The 18109-nt window shown below is 48.5% G+C and overlaps 2 protein-coding genes across 2 annotated transcripts in view; both read left to right on the top strand.

Annotated features, from left to right (window-relative positions):
• The window catches only part of KIZ (kizuna centrosomal protein), a 29024-nt gene extending 18242 nt beyond the window's left edge, over nt 1-10782 (top strand). Inside the window, exons 11-13 of the mRNA XM_030945193.1 lie at nt 2274-2373; nt 8962-9005; nt 10552-10782. Coding sequence (XP_030801053.1) covers nt 2274-2373; nt 8962-9005; nt 10552-10655 — 248 coding nt within the window. The 3' untranslated portion in view covers nt 10656-10782. The remainder of the gene's footprint in view (nt 1-2273; nt 2374-8961; nt 9006-10551) is intronic.
• Nucleotides 10783-14770: 3988 nt separating this feature from the next.
• XRN2 (5'-3' exoribonuclease 2) overlaps nt 14771-18109 on the top strand; it is a 32793-nt gene continuing 29454 nt past the window's right edge. Inside the window, exon 1 of the mRNA XM_030945192.1 lies at nt 14771-14913. Within this exon, the coding sequence (XP_030801052.1) occupies nt 14839-14913 (75 nt within the window). The 5' untranslated portion in view covers nt 14771-14838. The remainder of the gene's footprint in view (nt 14914-18109) is intronic.

Here is an 18109-nt window from a genome sequence, read left to right as displayed (position 1 = left end):
TGCTCATTCCCTTTTATCATCACCATTTGCTGTGGCCCTGGGGCTCTGGAGTCATTATGGACCTAAAATAGAAGCCACATCTCTTGTGTGTTGGCTTTTGGGCTCAAACAACTTGTTTTGAGGGGTTTAGATGAACTGATATTTGACAGCCATCCATACATTATTGTTTTGCTGTACAACTTTTTCTGAACTTAGGGGATACAAATTTGGGTTGATTTTTTTAAAATTTCAGTATTTGCTGCATTTTTTAAGTGTTGGTTTGAAACACCAGAAGCCTTTTGGGGCTTTGGGATTTGATAGACTTCACTGTGAGAGCTGTGTGGATGCACTTCCAAGCAGCGTTTAGGATGGCACTTTGTGAACATTTCTGGAGTTTTGGTTCATTTTTCTTTTACTTCTGTTGCATAAAAAGATAACAAAAATATTAATTTACTTGAATATCTGTAAATATTCCAGAAGTATTTGTGTTGGTTCTTTAATGCCCTGTCCAGAGCTCATGGGAGGCCACCTGTGGACAATGGGCTTTAAAGGGATTGTACCTGGTCCACAGCTGGCCCAGAGAGGAGCTGGCTGATAACAGCAGGCTCCTGTGGTACCAGGTTATGTGAGGATACAGGGGGAGAGTGGGGCTCATTCTCAGCTCCTCCACAGATGCTTTGTTTTTTGTGGGGAAGACGCAAAAGAAATTGTTCAGCTCTTCTACTGTTCCTGAGGTAGGTGAATAATGCGAGATTAAGAAGGATAAAACCCATTATTTCTTGTTTTGCTGGATGACTGTTCAAGAGTCTCATTTATGAGTAGGAAATTGCTGATTTTATTGAAGGGGCAGGTTTGTTAAATCTTTAACAAAACCAGATTCTCTCTCTTCCCTTCACTTGTCTTTGATTTGAGCAGGCGTTAAGGCTGTAGAGGATTTGAATAAAAATGGTGTCACTGCTCCACTCCTTGGGCTCTGCTTTATAACAGCTGGAACGACACCCCCAGCTGCTCTCCAGGTCTAAAATCTCCTGTAGGAATAAGGAGGAAAAGCCCTATTACAAAGAAAAAACCAGCTATTTTTAATATATTATATGGGAACATGAGGGAGCACAAGCTGTATTCTGCCTTCCTTTTCAGGCCACCTTTAATGAGCCAACAATTGTGTGACCATTTTTCCCACACCCATGTGTCCTTCCTGGTTGGGTCCTACTTTGAGGATTCCAAGGTGCTGCTTGGAGTGCACCAATTAAAGCATTTAATAAGTCTCACTCAACCTTTTGCTCTGTTTGATATCATTTGATACGTTTGGGATGGAGGAAGTTCCCTCGGGCCAGCGCCAGGTTGGACACTGCCCTTAGGTCAGTGTGGATGATGCCATCCAGCAGCTCATGTTGGACACTTAAGTTCCTAAAGGACCTGTGAGTCTTTGTGAAATTGTCAATTCTGGGTGGAAATTCTTCATCCATCTCTAAGCAGAGGCAGCAGCAGCTTGAGTGCTGGTTTTGGGGGAGCGGCAATGCCATGAGCTATGATACATCATGGGAAAGGGGATATTTTTTTTTTTAACCCCCTTTATCTTTTTTCCCCTCTCATTCTTGATTTCTCTTTCCTCTTGGGCAAACTCTGGCACCTCTTTGCTGGAAATACCTGAGACCGAGCAGGACTTTTACCACTGCAATCCAAGTGCAGAAGGGACTGGGAATGTGCACAGCCAGTTAGGAAGTGGAGAATCCAATGTGGACAGAAATACTGAATTATCCTGGTCAGGGACATTGGTGACAGCAGGGCTTGGTTGTAGTTTCAGTGCTGTAGATAAAAACATATATAGAAAATATATGTATGCAAAGCAGCCTTTTAAAGTGGGATTTGTGCTTGAGCATCGTGTGCTTTGGAAACGAATACAAAGATGAGCGATTGTCTGACTCCTGTGAATGAATCCATTTGCCTCTTCTTTTTTTTTCTAAATCAATCTTTACAGAATGGAAATGAGATCCACAGAGCAGAGGGAAAGGGAAGAAAGGAAAGTGGGGATAACAGGTTTTGAAATAGTTGTGTGTTTGGCTGTTTAAGTCACAAAAATCTCAAGATATGTGTTTAATTTGATTTTTATAGGATTTATTTATTTTTGTCTAATTCAAGAGAATGGTTGAAAACACAGAGGTATCAAATGGCATTGACAGAACTGTAACATTCCAAAATAATCTACATTAAAGGGGAAGGAGAACAAAAATAACCTTTCTGCTTAATGTAAATGGGAACTTGGAAGGTTCATAGTCCCTGTTTTTCCTGCACAGGTGGGGATCACAGCCACGACAGTCCCGAAGGAAGTGACAGTTTGGAAACACATTCAGAAAGCAGCTCCTTGTTGGATGGAAGCACTCCTCCCTTCTCCAGGTAAGGCTGTAACACTGGAAATGGTTCCATGAGAGAGAAACCCCGACAGAAAAGGGCTGAAGCTCCCCTGATTTATTTTTGTACTTGGACCAGGGTTAAGGTTGCTGTTTCTGTAATCTAACACTGCAGGTTTGGAACACCTCAGGATATGAGCTCCTCCTTGCTTTTAATCTTATTGCTGCACGGATTTTTAGGTTGCTGTGGGTGAGGCCAGTTCTGATTCTGCAATTGCTGTTAAAATCATAGAGTTTCTATAATTCAAGCACATTAAATATGAGCTGTAACCGAGCATTGCTGACTGGTGTTCCTGCTTTTGCGTGGGATTAATTCTTACCATCTTAGGTTAAATTGTTTTCTCTTTTCGTATTTTCTGGCACTTTGAGAATGACGAGCCAATTATTATCCTGCCTTGTGCTATGAAATGCAAGAGTGTTCCTGTAGATGAGTTTTTTAAATATTATATTTTAGCCCTTCCCTGAAGCCTGGAACAGCAGGAAGAGCAGGGTAAGGGCCCGAGAACTTACTTACAGGATCACTGCAGCTAAGTAGAATGTGTAATTTAAAATTAACTATTTTTTATTTAAAATTAAAGCTCTTCAAACTAAACACCATTGCTGCTACACTGCCAGCCAGTCGTGCCTGTAGCCACTTCTGCCTCAGTTAGATGCTATACATTTTTTTTACCATTTTTTTTCTTTTTCTCCAATTTTGATTTGTAATAGATTTCAAATAATTCCCTCTGGTCTATAATTCCAGGCCTCTCAGTGCTCAGCAGCAGCACACTTTGTGCAGGGACGCGCGATGATGCTGCTTTACAAAACCATGGTAATAAAGCTGTAAGTCAGTGTTAGAGTTAGTTTCTGTAAATGTTTCTGTGAGTTTCTCAAAGCCACGGCGGGGTTTGGGAGCAGCCCTGGGTGCCTGGAGCGCGGCACAGGGAGGAGGAAGATGCAGAGCTGTTTGCTGTGCCGTGCCGTGCCGTGCTGTGCCGCAGTTCTGCGGCACTGCAGCTCTGCTCCCGGCAGCCACTCCTCGGGCTTTATTGCTTTCACAAGTGGTCTCAAACCCACTACTTGAGAATAAACATCCCTGCGAGCTCGGCCATGGCACTTTATAAATTCTCCTTTGCCGCGTTTTGTCACTGAGCTGATGAGTGACCTCGGCGCGGACCCCGCCGGACCGGAATAAAAACCGTGGCTCCTCTGATGTCCCCCAGACAATAATTATCATGTGCCAGTTAAGCCCAAACTACAGCTGAGGGATTTTACTTTAAAGCGGAGGCTCGGACGCAAAAATGCATTTATAGCTCTTTGTCTGGCACCTCATTATGTGTGGGCCTGATTCATTAAGTAATTGGTTTGCAGTTGTTTACATGAGTATTAAGGCTTTCTATTCAGCAGCCTTTGAGATACACATTGTGCAAATGTTGCATGTTATGAATGCGGAATGAGGGGCCGGGGCCCGGCCCTATTGGCTAAACACTGCGCGCTGTTGAAAAGCAAGAGAAAGAGATTGGGTGCTGTTTTGCATAGCAATGACTTTCTTAATAAGCTTTACAGATTGATACACACAAGCTATAAAAGATGCAAAGAGATACTCTTAGCACATTTATCCATGCTCGTTTCACTATTATGGGCCTGGAGAAGGGAAGAATTGAGGGCTTTCATACTCGGGTTTTCAGTGCATGTCTTCAGTGCATGAGACTTAATAGAATCCGATGTTTATTGTATTATAAATCATGGGGAAGTAGGCAGATCTGCAACAGTTTATTATTAAAGATTCTTTCAATGTAAATCTTTTTCTGCCATTGTATTTCCTACAGCAAAATCATTTTGTGGTTGAGTGGGGATGAAAGGCATAATGTACGACGGAGTGAGTCTTAATAGGAAGCTGCTCTCCGAGTAAAGACCACTTGTTCCCTTTTGTTCAGCGGTGCATGCCAGAGCTTCCTCTTCTCCCACAAATGCTGCCTGCTCTACCTCCAGCAAGAAAACCGCTTTTCCCTGGCTCCTTTACTTTCCTCGGGGAATATTTCTATGCACGGAGATGCACCTCTGGGTGGGGTGTCAGGGTGCTGCAGCAGGCGAGAGGGCGTTAAGTGACATGGTCCTGGGGGGAGAAGGTATCAGAAGTCAGGGCTGAGGATGCCGGCGAGTGCAGGCGGGTGGGCAGCTATGTGTGTGGCATTCCGGGGGGCTGTAGCGATGGATGCAGCCAGTGGAGGTCACTCGCTTTCTGGGAATTCCCCATTTCGGATGCAGGCGTTTTATTTTTCTTTGACTTGTTTGCGCTGTCTCGTTTCCAAATAATCTGGAGATTAAAGGTGCGTTATCAGCTGAGAACCAAAGCCCGCTTTGGATTTGTCAGGACACCAACACAGCATAAAGTCTTTTAAACTTTAATTAATCTGCTAGAAGGACTCTGGGGGGGGTCTCTGAAGGCTGGTTTTCAGCCCTGTTGCCCAACACAGCTGTAGTGACATGCAAATAGAAGTTGGCAGAGTCGAATTCATCTCTTAATCGTTCCTGGGCCCGTTGGCTTTGGCCATCGGGGGGCACTCGGGCTCTGTGCATTCCCCACTTCCCCCTTCCCGAGCCAGTCCTGACACTGAAAACTCCACTGTGCTCTGAGGAGACATCCCAGAGCTTTGGGGCTGGCAGCAACTCAGGATGTGCACAAATGCATTTCCCTTGGAAACCCAGGAGAAGTGCCATTGTGTCGGTCTGGATTCCTGGGAGGTGCACCCAGAAACAAGGCAGGATCCGATGGTTTTATCCCCCTAGTTGTCCAATGGCTTCTGTAAGAAGCTGACTGAAAATTCCAGCAAGATTCTCTGCTGTTCCAGCTGTTTGTGTGAGCTTTGTTTCCTCTGCCTGCACCCCCAGCTGTTGCAGAAGCAGTGCTGCTGGGCCGGCAGTGCCCTGCCAGGTGTGTGGGGAGAGGCACCAACATCTGCCAGCTGAGCACAGAGGGAACAGTGGATTTTTTGGCACTGCCCCTGCTCTCCTGCACAGCTTCCTTGCAGCGTTGTGATGCATCTTTGTGTCAGTGGGGGTTTTTTCTCCAGCGTGGTGAATCCAAACAGAGACTGGTCTTAGACGCAGCTCGACAGAAATCTTTGTATCCTAAAATAAGGGTCGTCCCACTGACAGTGTAATTACTGAAATTCAGTGTTATTACTCCAGCTCTGGCATGATGAATGGACTTTTGAGTTTATACTGCCTATGTGACACTGTGCAGAATACGTACTGTAGGTACTTGGTTTCCCAGGGTGGGAAAATTCCTCCCTTTTGGGCATTTAGGATTTCCCAAATTTTTTGGGTGTCTTTTTCGCTTGACACTAAAACATAGAGGTTCAACAGGTGCTTTAGCAAGAAGGCCCTCGGACAGGGTTTTCCAGCAAGCCCCCTTGATTACCTTGGCTCGTGTTGTCCTGGAGTTTTCCTTGATGCCTCAGGTTTTAGCTTTTATATTTTTCAGATTCTGTACTGCTTTAGTGTGTAGATCTGAGCTTCATATTAAGGGATAGTAAGCTCTCTTCACAGAGTAGGGAGACAAAACAATTCCTTCTCTAGCTGGGGACTAAGGACAAATGATCCAAATCTCAGTCCCAAGACCACAAACAACAGCGGAATGAAGAGAGAAAAACAAGAAGGATGAGACTTCATAACCTAAAGCTATAATTGGACAATTAATTCCAATATGCAAATGGACCAGAAGTTATGAAAGTGAGGGACCTTGTGACCGGTCGTCCATTTTTGTGACCATTTTGGATTCATCTTGGGTGTAGCCCCGGCTGGGCTCTTGTGCTGCCCAAGGTGTATCCATTGAGGCCTTTTAACAAATCCCTACTTTATTCTTTAACTCCATCTAGCCTTTGTTCTGGGTCAGCTTTCACAAGGCATCATCCTCTTAATATTAATTTTCATTATAGAGGAAAAAATATTTTCTTGGAGCTTTTTCATTCCTTACTGTTGCAGCATCTTCAATACACAAAAAGCCTGTTTCATCAGAGAAATGGAGAGATTAAAAGGCTCTTTGAAGTGAAACTGGTTTGGGTTTTCTCTTTGTCAGAGCCTGGGTTCAGTTTGGAATTATTTTAGGGAAGAAGCAAATGTGTAAATGGATATCGGAGGGTCACGACGGGGGATTAGTGGAGGCGCTGGAACCGGCCTGGCTCCATTTATAGCCCGAAACTGTCTCGGCGGAGGTCTGTGCCCATTGTGTGCTGCGGCTGCCACGGCCAGGGCCGCCGAGCGCGGCTGCTGCGCCACGCCAAGGTGCTGCTGCACCTCCCCGGCTGCACACACCTCACCCCAGAATTTATCCCCTGCTGCATTTCCCAGGTTTGGGCTGGGGGAGCTGCTGTTCGCCCTCTGGCCTTTCTGATGTCCTCGCTCTGTTTTCTGTATCTGTGTGCTGACAGCTCTCGTGCCGAGCCTTTGCTGCCACCTTGTCCCCATCTCCCTTCTCTGGGGATGGCTGGGCTTGGCCTTGGCTCTGGGCTCTTTGGGGAGCAAACCCCACTCCACACCTGGTGGGTGAGCCCTGGAAGATGAACCCCAGGGAACAGATGGTGTTTGGTAGAACACAAACATCTCTCTCCCTGCTCTCCTGCCAGCTTTGATGTTTCTCTTTGTGGGAAGCTGGGGTGGCAGTGAGAAGGTCTCCAGATGTTTCTACAGCCATGGTGGTCCTTTCACCATGGATCCCTCAGCTGGATCTGGAAGACCAAGCCCTGGAGATGTGGGCAGTCCTCCCTGGTGATCCTCAGCACTGGACCTGAAGCACTGACCCACTGGTGTTTGTTGCGGGACAACAACCATGGAGAGAAGGGAGACAGAACCGAGGAACACTCAGTTGTCAAATGGATTTTGTGAGAAACTAACTGAAAATCCCAGGAACCCCACGCTCTCATTCCAGCAGCAGGCTGGGATGTGGCCAAGGGGAAGCGATGGCTGCTGCCCCATATCTTCTCCTCAGCTTCTTGAAATGGTTCCTGTGCCAGCATCCACAGGAGGAACCTGCCAGCTACAGCTCAGCAACAAGTGGTTTCCTGCTCCATACCCCGGGGAAAACAGAGCAGCCTCTTGAGTGCATTTTCATGGGCTGAGCCTGGGATGCATGGAGCACCTCCTGGGAAGTGCTGAGGACCAGGAGATCTGGCAAAGGGAACGGGAGCTCAGGGTGTTCAGCAGGATCAGCACAGAGGCTCCAGCTTCAAATCCTCTCTGGGTATCATGTCAAGTGAAGGCCTTTGAAGGAGAAGTGAGAGTATAAGGCAGTGTGGAGTTTTGTCTGGAATAAAAGAGAAAGCCAGTGGGATGGTGCACTAAAGGAATGTTGGAGAAACATTTGAAGCCCAACAGTTTAAAGTTTTTCACTGAACAAGGTCATTATGAGTTACATCACTGTTAGTACTCTGCCAGAGCTGTCACTTGGTACTGGCACTTCTGCCTTAGTGGAACCTGGGCTGTGTTTAATATTCTGGGAATTTCTGTCCACAAAGCAGGAGCCTTTGGAGAGGAAATGAGATTTAAACAGTGGGAGCTTTCTCTGGGTAAAAAGGAAGAGTGGCTGCACCACTGGTAGCTGCAATGTGTGAAACCTTACATGTGGCTTTCCAGCTGCAATCCCAAATTCTGACTGAATACTGAGGGTAACGCAAGCAAGGAATCATCTTTGCTTTTTTTGTCTCCTTCACAAATGCCTCCACAATAGTGGAATATTTGTAGCTCCCCACTTTAAGCACTTCTGTATTGGCTGCCACATTTTTAAATGAAACACAGCAAATCACAGACATTTCAGAGAGTCCTGTTGTGACTGAGGCCACAGCTTCAAACTGCACCTTGGCATTGACTTATATTTCACTGCTTGGCCCAGTGATGTCCCAGATATCTCCTATTTGATCTTCCTTATTAAAATCAGCTGAAGCTTTATTTTTGGAGTTTCTTGCAGGACTGCTGCTGTAACAGTTAATTCTCCCCCATGTTTGCCCCCGTGCGATTATTCCCCAGCCCCAGCACAATGCACGCGCTGCACACAAAAGATCAAAATGATTCCAGCTTGTTTGAGAGATTCAAAAGGGCCTGTGATGCTCCAGACACAAGAGCAGCCATTTAGCAGAGCAGGCTCGGGCTGCACACACATCAAGGTAGATCAAAGGCAGTGGAGATTGCACATTGCTGTGGGGCTGGGGGACAGTGTTGGGACCTGGAGGAAGTGCAGGGAGCAGCACTGGGGGGAATTTGGTTTTGTTTGGATTTTCTCTTTCCGTACTTTGCGTGCACTGAAAGGCGGCAGCAGCTTGGCAGGGCCCTGCTCCTCTGTATCTTAACTCAGTGCTGGTGTAAATCAGTGCTGTTACCAGGGAACGACTCCAGGAACTGCTGGACCAATGTCCCTCCTGCACGTGAATTTCTCCACCTTTTAGGTGAAGAAGTCCACGATTAAATAGTCACTTGAAAAAAAAATAGTTACAGAAGTTACTGGGTTGTTGTTTTTTCAAACCATTTCACAGTATTTTTTTTTAAAGTCACTTTTTTTTTTATTGGAGACATTGTGCTGATTGTTTGAAATGTTTTACAGGACTGAAGTGCGGAAGGAAACAGTACCTGCCATAAAATCCAAAGGTAAGAGACGAATGTTACAGTACCGAAAATTAGTGTCTTTCTAGTTAAATTTGTACCATAGAAGCCCTCCCAGAACAACGTTATGATCTGTATAAGGTAGAGAGAAGGGGAAACACGGAATTTCCCTGTCTCCTGTGGGAGCCAGCAGGGAGCTGAGGAGACAGATCCAGGGCAGAGAGGTTTGTGGGGGGGGTGGTATGGAACGGATTGGGAACTTCGCAGGGTTTAATCAAACGCCAGTTAACAGCAGGTGGAGGGAACCTGGAGAAGGAGAAACCTGGGCATTCCTTGGTCTTCCCTGTGACCTGGGATGTGGGTGGGTGCATCTGGAAGGTTTTGTGTGTGGCCAGGCTGCTTTTATTCTGAATTGGTGTGTGGACCCTGTGTGTTTTTGCTGCCCACACATTCCAGCTCCCCCTTTAACCCCTGCAAGGCCCTCCAGGGCCTGCAGCTGCCTCTGACGGAGCCTCCTGCCAGCGGGGCAGCACTGGGAGCCAGGATCTCTCTGCCTGAAGCCCTGCTCTGGGTGCCGGCAGTCTGGAATAGCCCGGTTTTAGAGGTGTGGCATTGAACTGAGGTACAGATGCCACCAAGGACAGCTGCTTTGGTGGCACTTGAAAGACTCTGGCGTGCCTGGCCCCTTTCCTGTCTTGGAGCCGTTCAACGTGGCAGCCAGCACAGGGCTGGCTCTGATGTTCCTGCAGCCCAGGGGGCCGGGGATGGAGGATGAAAGATGCAGATGCTGCATTTGTAGATAAGGTGTTCATGGAGCCGGTGCCGTCAGAGGCACCAGAGTGTCTCAAACATGAGCTGCAGTGTCTGTGTGAGTGTGACAGCCTTCCTCCTCCCGCTGTCCCTGGCCAAGCCCTGAGCCTCATTCCGGCTGCCTTTGGACAGCCAGCAGCCTCTGGATTAGGTGGGAACAGAGAGCACGGCTCTGTCAGCCACTGTGGCCCTGACTTCATGTGCCACACTTCCCACTCTGTCCTATCCATGGGTCAGAAGAATTCACATCTCCAGAAATCTCTCAGGCACTCTGAACTGCCGTGGGATTCTGCTGCTGGCAGTGAAAGGGTTTGCTGATTCCCAGAGCCTAAGGTTAAAGCCATGTGCTCCACAGAGATCAGGCCTGCCTGGATCTGCTCTGATCTCCAAGTGGTGATTTTTCATTTGTGATGTTGCTGCCATTTTTGTGCCAACTCTGATGTCATGGCCCGCTGGTGACTTCATCGCAGGGTCAAGTAGTGGGGAGAAAGGGGAAGAGAGTAGACAAAGCTGCAATTCAGGCAGCAGCTGGTCAAGTAAATTGCTTGGAGTGGAAATGTTCTGCCCAGCTACCTTGGGGCACAATGGAGTGGGAGCGCTGAATGAGGCCGCTGTCCAGCACAGCTGCTGCGCTGCTGGACACTGCGCCAGACACACACACCTGGGGCTGCAGCTCCCAACTCCCAGCCCTTGGGAGACCTGCCCCGTGCTCATGGCTGTGACAAGTGGCACAGCCACAGAAAAGGTTTTACACCTCTGCTTTTCTTCTTCTCACCCACAGCGTTCTGGGGCGAATCTGACGACAGCAGCTCCGAGCTCGAGGCTGCTCTGCGCCCACAGACCCACGGCACGGATTCAGACGACTTTGATGACTTCTACAACTGAGATTCTCCCACTGGCTTTTGGGAAGAAGCAAACTGTGTTTTCCTTTACACAGTGAGTGTGCCACAGGCTGAAGCACTGCAGGTCACTTAATTGGCAAAGAAAATTTAAATACCAAATAAACATACTGGGTCCGATATATTCTCTGTGTGCTCTCTCTGACCTGCAGTGTTTTCCTGCTCTGACGGGAACCCTGCCCCGTGACAGTCCCCTCCCGAGGCTTGTGGCATCCCAATACTGTGACTCCAGCGCTAGACAGGGTTTGGGAAGAAGCAGACAAGCATTGTGGGTATGCAGACAGGCGCTGCTGGGGTGGGCTGGCATGTTTGATCTTTATCTTCTTCTGCAGCAGATCAAGAAGAAGAAATGCATAAAATGTCCATTTGTAATTCAGCACGTTTTGGAACAGAGCAGCATTTACATGTGGCAAGCCCCAGTGCTTTCCTGCTTTTCCCTGCTTTGTGAAATCCATGCTGGCGTTGCTGTGTGGACATCACAGCAATTGGATGACTCCAGGAGCTTCATGCATTTTTAATTTTCTTCTTTTCATTCCTTTTATCTAAAATTAAGTTCATTAAACATGAGATTTTCTTTGGGAGGGAGAAACCAGGGGACATGTTAAAGCTGTTCATAAATGATGAGTTCAAAAGCAGAAAGCTGCACCCCAATTAAGCTGTGCTGTGCTGCAGCCCCACATTTCCCAACACGGGCACCAATCTCTGCACCCCATCCCTCAAAACTCAGCTAGAAATGGGAACAACATTAAGTTTAATAAGAGGAATGTGTAGGCTGAGAGCTCAACAGCATAAAATTACTTGGAACTGAGCAGGAGCCTTTGGCACATCTGGCTGCTGTGGGTTGCAGTCTGCCATCAGTGAAGGTGCAGCCTGGAATGTTCTGGGAACTGGGAAATCTGCTGCACCAAGGATGGAGCTGCTGAGTCTGTGACCAGGGCTGACATCCTGGGAGACTGCTGGGCTTGACTAAAGACTGCAGCAACTGACAGAATGAGAGGACACAGTCTTAAGCTGTGCCACGGGAAATATAGGTTGGATATTAGGAAAAGGTTTTTTATGGAAAGAGTGATGAAGTACTGGAATGGTCTGCCTGGGGAGGTGGTGGAGTCACCATCCGTGTTTAAAACAAGACTGCACTCAGTGCCATGGTTGAGGTATTAGGGCATGGGTTGGACTCTGATCTCAAAGGTCCCTTCCAACCTAGTGATTCTGTGATTCTGTGACTAAAGCCAGACTTTAATGAGGGCTTTAATGTCTTTTTTTACCACACCAACTCCCCGTGTCCTGTGGGACTGCTGCCTTCTGCCTGTGCTGTAGGGTGGGCATATTGCTCAAGGCCTGGGAGGAGTGTGGAGAGGAGGAGCAGCCCCACTGGAAAAATCCAGCAGCCTGCACTGCCAAGGGACATTGCCTCAGCAGCGCAGTGTCTTTGCAGCTCTGAGCTCCTCCTGAGTGACTCCGGGCTGCTGATGTCAGCCCACTTTGCTGCCTGACACCAGTCTGTGGGGCTCTCCACCGCCACAGTCCGGCTCAGCCCCGACAGCGGCCCGTGACAGGTGACAGATGGCTGCAGAGCCACATGCAGGCAATCTCTGCCTCTTGGTGTTGGAGCGATAGCCGGGCTCTTCCAGAGCGTTATTTGTGATACTCTTATTGTGCACAGACTCATTAGATGCAAAACATCCTGCCAGTCAACTTCCCTGTGCTCCTTCACAGCTGTCACGCCGGCAGCCCGGCCCTGGTGGCAGGTGACGCTGACAGACAGGGGGACTGGAATCAACACACCCCGAGCAGATTCCCATCGGCACGCCACTCATCCGAGGAAAGTGCCCGAGAGGGAAAACCTTCCCTGCTCCTTCCTGCCCAGGGTGTGCCGCTCTGTGCTGTGCTCATGGATGTGCAGGTGGCAGCTGAGACCTGGTCTCACCGCCTGGTGCAGCTCCTCGTGCTCAGACCAACTTTTAAAGGAATTGTCTGCTGCAGTATTAATTTTTCCAGCACTTGTTTACCCAAGCAATTATAAGATAAGACGATTGCCTTTCATTTGCGTCTGCCAGCCTTCTGTTTTCTTCATCATTATCAGAAAAAACAACTGATTGCCCATCAATACAAACAAAATGTTCATGCTAAGCTGCTGTGCTCCCTACAAAATTCCTTGAGGAGAAGCACTGGAAGGAATACAATAGGAAGCTTCAATCAGGGAACATTTTGTAAGGAACAGATAAAGGACAATCTTCAGCTGATACCACAGGTGTGGTGCCACTACAAAGTTGCAGGGGAAATTTATTCAAGTCACAGATTTTATTGAGAGGAACGACAACAGAAAACGGCTTAACAACAGCCAAGTGAGGATAAGAATAATGAGAGACACAATATCGGGTTAATTTATTCTACAGAGAATTAGCCAGGTACCAAGGTTCCCCTCTGCTCCCCAAATCGGCGGCATTGACTCAGCAAGCACTGCTGAGATTTTGTTATTTTTGTTAATGGCTCCCAGGCTGCTGTTCCCTGTCCTCGGCCCTGTGGCTGCCCTGCTAACAGAGCTGATGTGCGGCAACGGGACACGGCGGAGCAAAACCCGCCTCGTGCTAATCCCGTTTAATTCCGGGCTGTTTAATTCCATTTTGGTGCCGTCAAATGGGCACAAATTAACAGTATTTGCTTATGCCACGGGCAGAGCAAGGGGACGGCGGCTCTTTGCCTCGTGTTGGTCTCAGGAATGACGTGGAGCCATTTCCCACTGAGGGAAATGTCCCCTCAGAGGGCACAGAGCAGCCGTGCCCTGAATTGCTCCTGTTGTTGGCAAACGCGGGATGAGTCAAAATTGTCCGAAGTCGGGTTGTTCTTTAATGTAAGATCTTTGTATACTTTCATGCAGACACCTCATTAGTGCATCCCTTCCTCAAGGACACCCTGGAACCACCAAGCCTTAAGGATGTAGTAAATCAAGATGTTGGTGCCTATGTGTGCATTCCTAACTTGGCAAAACACCCAAATTCCATGTATCCTATAACTGAACAGTGTTTGTTGTAACACTGAAACTCCTAGAGGTCAAAAAGAGGTGCAGACCTTTCCCCTGAGCACGTGGAAGAGTTGGCTGGGGTTATGTAACTCATGTGGAAATTACTGATCAATCCTAAAAGAGAGGCTGTGCTGGGGAAGCTGCCAGCTCTGGATTTCTGAGTATAAGTAACAGTGGTTATGCTGGATTTAGGGAATATTGAGCATGCACTTCACACAGTGCTGAAATAAATCATTGATGCCTCTCTTAATTATTGACTTGTTGGGCAACACTGCCGTGTGTGTTCAGCCTAAAGCACCCCATTGTCATCCTGATTTTTAAGATTTTCTAAGCTTTCTGATGTTTACATTTTTATAACAAACTTTCTCACACACTTTCTGTAAATAACATATTGTTTTGCATTCTTTTATGGAGGAGGAAAAATTTGATGAACTGTTGGTTTGTCCGGTGTCATTGGAGAGCTGGCGCTTTCACCCTCCAATCCACTGTCACTTTTGAAAATCTATAAATGTTGGAGTAAAAAAATAAACTTCCCTTTTTTCACCTTGAGAACAGCGGTGTGTACATGTGTGTTATGTGTCCTATAGCGACACCCCACAGCAGCACCCCATGCTTGTTTCTTAACAAGGTGCTACGGGAAGGTGACTCTTCTATTAAACTGCTCATTTATGGCCATTTTTGAAGAGAAATTGTCACACTGCGTGTCTTGGCTGAGCGTGAGGGCAGCACTGGGGCTGTCTCAGGAGTCATGCTTCGCTCTTCCTCCTTGAGACATTACTTTTGTGTCTTGGCTGAGCATGAGGGCAGCACTGGGGCTGTCTCAGGAGTCAGGTTCGCTTTTCCTCCTTGAGACATCACTTTTGTGCCCTCTAGCTTTGTTTTCCCCTCTGAGCGTCCCTTTCGTGCCTCAGGAGCTGCCCAGGCACGTTTCACGGGGCGCTGTCCCCTCACGCTCCCGGCCTCCCCTCAGGCCGCCATTGCGCCGCCCCCAGCCCGCACCCAAGATGGCGGCGGCACCGCCTCGCGCACGCGCGACCCCGCCCCGCCTCCCTCCCTCCGTTCCCGGCGTGCCCCGCGCCGCCCCCCGACCCCGGAAGTGCCGCCGGCGCCGCGGGTCCCGCTCGGCGCTGCCCGTCCCGCTCCCGCCATGGGAGTCCCGGCCTTCTTCCGCTGGCTCAGCCGCAAGTACCCCTCCATCATCGTCAACTGCGTCGAGGAGAAGGTGAGCCGGCCGCCCGGCACGGCGTGGACCCGCTGGTGGCCGTCGCGGGGCTCTGCGGGGCGGGCGCGGGGGGTCGGGGCCGGTGGGGCAGCAGCGGTGCTGAGCCCCCGGTGCTGAACCCCGTGGGCTGCCCCGGGGCCTTTCCAAGGCGGGTCGGTGGATTGGGGCTCTGTTTGGGTTTGGTTCGGGTGTTGTTTAGGATTGGAGGAGGTTTGGGGGTTTTTGAGGGGGTTTTGGAGTTTTTTCCCGGATTTTTGATCCCGGTGGGAGCGGCCGCTGTGCGGGGGGAGTTGTGCCCGCGCCTCGCTCAGTGCCGGGGATGCGTGTGAGCTCCTGGGGGGAATGGGCACGTGGAGGAAGCGGGAATGGGCGCCGGAGCAGGGAATCGAGCTTCTCTTCCGATTTCCCCTTCTCCGGCCGCTAACCTGGAATTCCTTCCCTGGAATTCCAGCCCTTCCCGATGCTCTCGGCTGTGCCCTCGTGCGACTCCGACCCGGAAAAATAGCATTTGAGGCTCTGGTGAGATTTGAGTAGGGAGCAGTGGGAGCGCTCTTTGCTGTTTCTTGAGTGTTTTTCGCACTGCTTGCTTTTCCACAAGTTTTTTTGGGTGGGAATTAGAAGCTGCAGCTTCGGGACTTGCTGGAAACACGAGTGCAGCTTTTTGTCCAAGGCTTACACCAAGCCTGTGCTTGTGCTCTAACCTAGAGCAACCTCAGGGGGTTTTGTCTCATTGCTGGTGATTTCTAGCTCGGGATGAACTCCTGAACTAGAGCTCTAGTTCAGGATAATCTCCTGACCAAACAGGGAGCTGATTATTCCAAAGGCATCCTCTAAAATCTGGCCTTCCATGGCAGCAGCAGGAGGTTTCAGTGAAGGCTCTGACACAGGATTCCACAGCTGCCTTTCCAGGCAGTATTGCAGCTGAAATTATGTTGTTTACATGGGGTTTTTTTGGGCTGGTTCCTTCAGGCACGTCCCAGGGATGTTGTGCCATCCTATGGGACACCGTGGGAGGGGACAGGGAGGATGGAGGGGTCTCCCTTCAGTGGCACCGTGGTGGATTTAATGTGCCCTGAGCGTGGCAAGTTCTCCTCAGGGCTAATTCGAGCCTTTCTGAAGAGGCAAACTCTGGAGTTCTTGCTTCCCAAGCTGCTTTTCCCAATCATTTGTGTTCTGTTTTGTTAGATTGTACTGGCTGCAGTCTGCTGGTTTGGAAAGTTCAGGGCTTGTGCTGGGGCTTCTGCCTCTCTGCTCCTCCTCCCAAGGTGTGCTCACCTTGGGGAAGCACCTGGGAGGGGATAAAGTGTGGGAGCACGGTGGAGGAGATCAGGGAAAAGAGGGTGAAGTGGTGGAATTCCGTGCTGAGGCTGCAGGTGTGCCCTGCCTGCAGCAGGATGTTCAGCTCTGGGCTTTTCCAGGACGGTTTTGTGTTGCAGGTTGAGGCAGTGAAGCACAGGTTTGGTTAAAGTTGTGAGTTGCTGCTGTGGTTTTATTGCAGCTGTGATTTCAGGCCCTCTCAGCGAGGTGGGAAGTTTATTTTACCTGTCGCTGCGAGAAGTGAATTTTTAATGGGGGATAATTAAGATCTAAGAATCTGCCTGGGAATTTTTATGGAAAAAAAAAAAGGGGGGTTGTTTAAGGGCTTAACAGTTTCCCTTAGTGCTGAGCTCCAGCAGCACTGGCTCTGCACCAAACTCCTGGATGTGACCTCTCCTGGGGCTCTGGGAACCCTCAGTTTAGGGGCTGGCCTAGATAACCCTTTAAGATCAAAAAGCAGCCACAATTTAAACAGCAATTACATCTGTAGCGGTTTGGGGCAGTTGTCTCTAAGAGCAGATTTGCCTTTTCCAGCACATTTGTAAATGTTAGATTAATCTCTGTGTAATCAAAGCTGCTCTCACATTTAGGCAAAACAAAGGTTTGCATAGCCCTGGTTTTACTGATTGTGTGTCTCTTTTTTTCAGCCTTCAATAACTGAGCTTGTAGCAGCCAAAGTTATTTATTAAAATAAGTGGAAAGACACAACAAATTCCTTGAGTTGGATTTGCCATAAGTGAGGTGGCAGCTCTTGCTGTCCTCATCCACATTGCTTTATTCCAACTCAAGAGCACGTTGCAATTACAGCCAGGACAGCACGTGGATAAATCATATTCATTAATGTTTTTTTATATTCAAATCTGGTCATAAATCTGAGAGTGGACTAGGACAGCAGGGAGAAGCAGTAGTTTGTCTTCCTGTCGATGAATTTAAGCTTCTCTCACGATGTAATCAGCTCCGTGTGTGTTTTAGGATTGCTGTAAATCTCTCTAATCAGAAATTTTGTATCTCCCGGTAGCTTGTCTCTTTGAAATATTGAAAAGTTGATCCTTGTTCTCTTACCTTGCTAGATTAATCAGATTTAAGAAAAAGAAATAATCTTCTTCTTAAGCTGAGCGGGAAGAATGAGAGGAAGATCTTGAAGATAATAAAAAATCCAGGAGAGAATATTCTTAATCAAATGGATAGGAATTAATAAAGCTGCAGCTAAAGTATCATGTTTGAAGATCTGTTTTCAATGGTTTCAAAAGAGGCTGTAGATGAGAAGTGAACAGTTTAGTTATATCACAAGAGATATCGCTGCCACACACTTCAGCCTTCCTTGCACACGGCTGCTGCGTGAGAACCCCAGTGGGCTTGTGAAGGGGGGCTCCTTTTCTGCCTCTCAGGGCTGGGATTCCTTCTGAATCCATTTAGCTCCAGAGAGAGGGCGGCTGGGGATCAAGGAGAATCCAGGGGGGTAGCCCAGAGGAAGGTACAATGTTTGCACTTAGTTTCTGCTAACGCCGCCTTCATTTGAGTGTGTGCGTCTGGAGAGCTCAGGGAAGGAGGCAAACAGTGGTGCTTGGGGGTGGCATCTCTCAGGATAACTGTGCCAAATGTAAATACTACATCAAGACTTGAGAGGGTTTCATTTGGGGGGTAAGAAGTCAGCCAGTCCTGCTGCTGCTTTAAGGAGGGAAATTGTCCAAAGTTGACGGCGTAATCTGTAAGTTTTGGGTTTGTTTTCTCTCCGAGTCTCCATCAGAGATATGAGGAACTCGCTCAGGGAGTAGCAGTCTGCAGGCAGAAGTTTGGGAAGGGCTTGGTGTTGGCTCAGCAGCAGCTGCTGAGCTCCATGTGATGGGAGACCCAGCAGTATCCTGGTTTTCCCCATCCC

Source organism: Camarhynchus parvulus, chromosome 3 (genome assembly GCF_901933205.1).
Source record: "Camarhynchus parvulus chromosome 3, STF_HiC, whole genome shotgun sequence".
Taxonomy (NCBI): Eukaryota; Metazoa; Chordata; class Aves; order Passeriformes; family Thraupidae; genus Camarhynchus; species Camarhynchus parvulus.
Note: the sequence above shows the minus strand (reverse complement) of the source record. Positions and strands in the feature narration are given on the sequence as shown.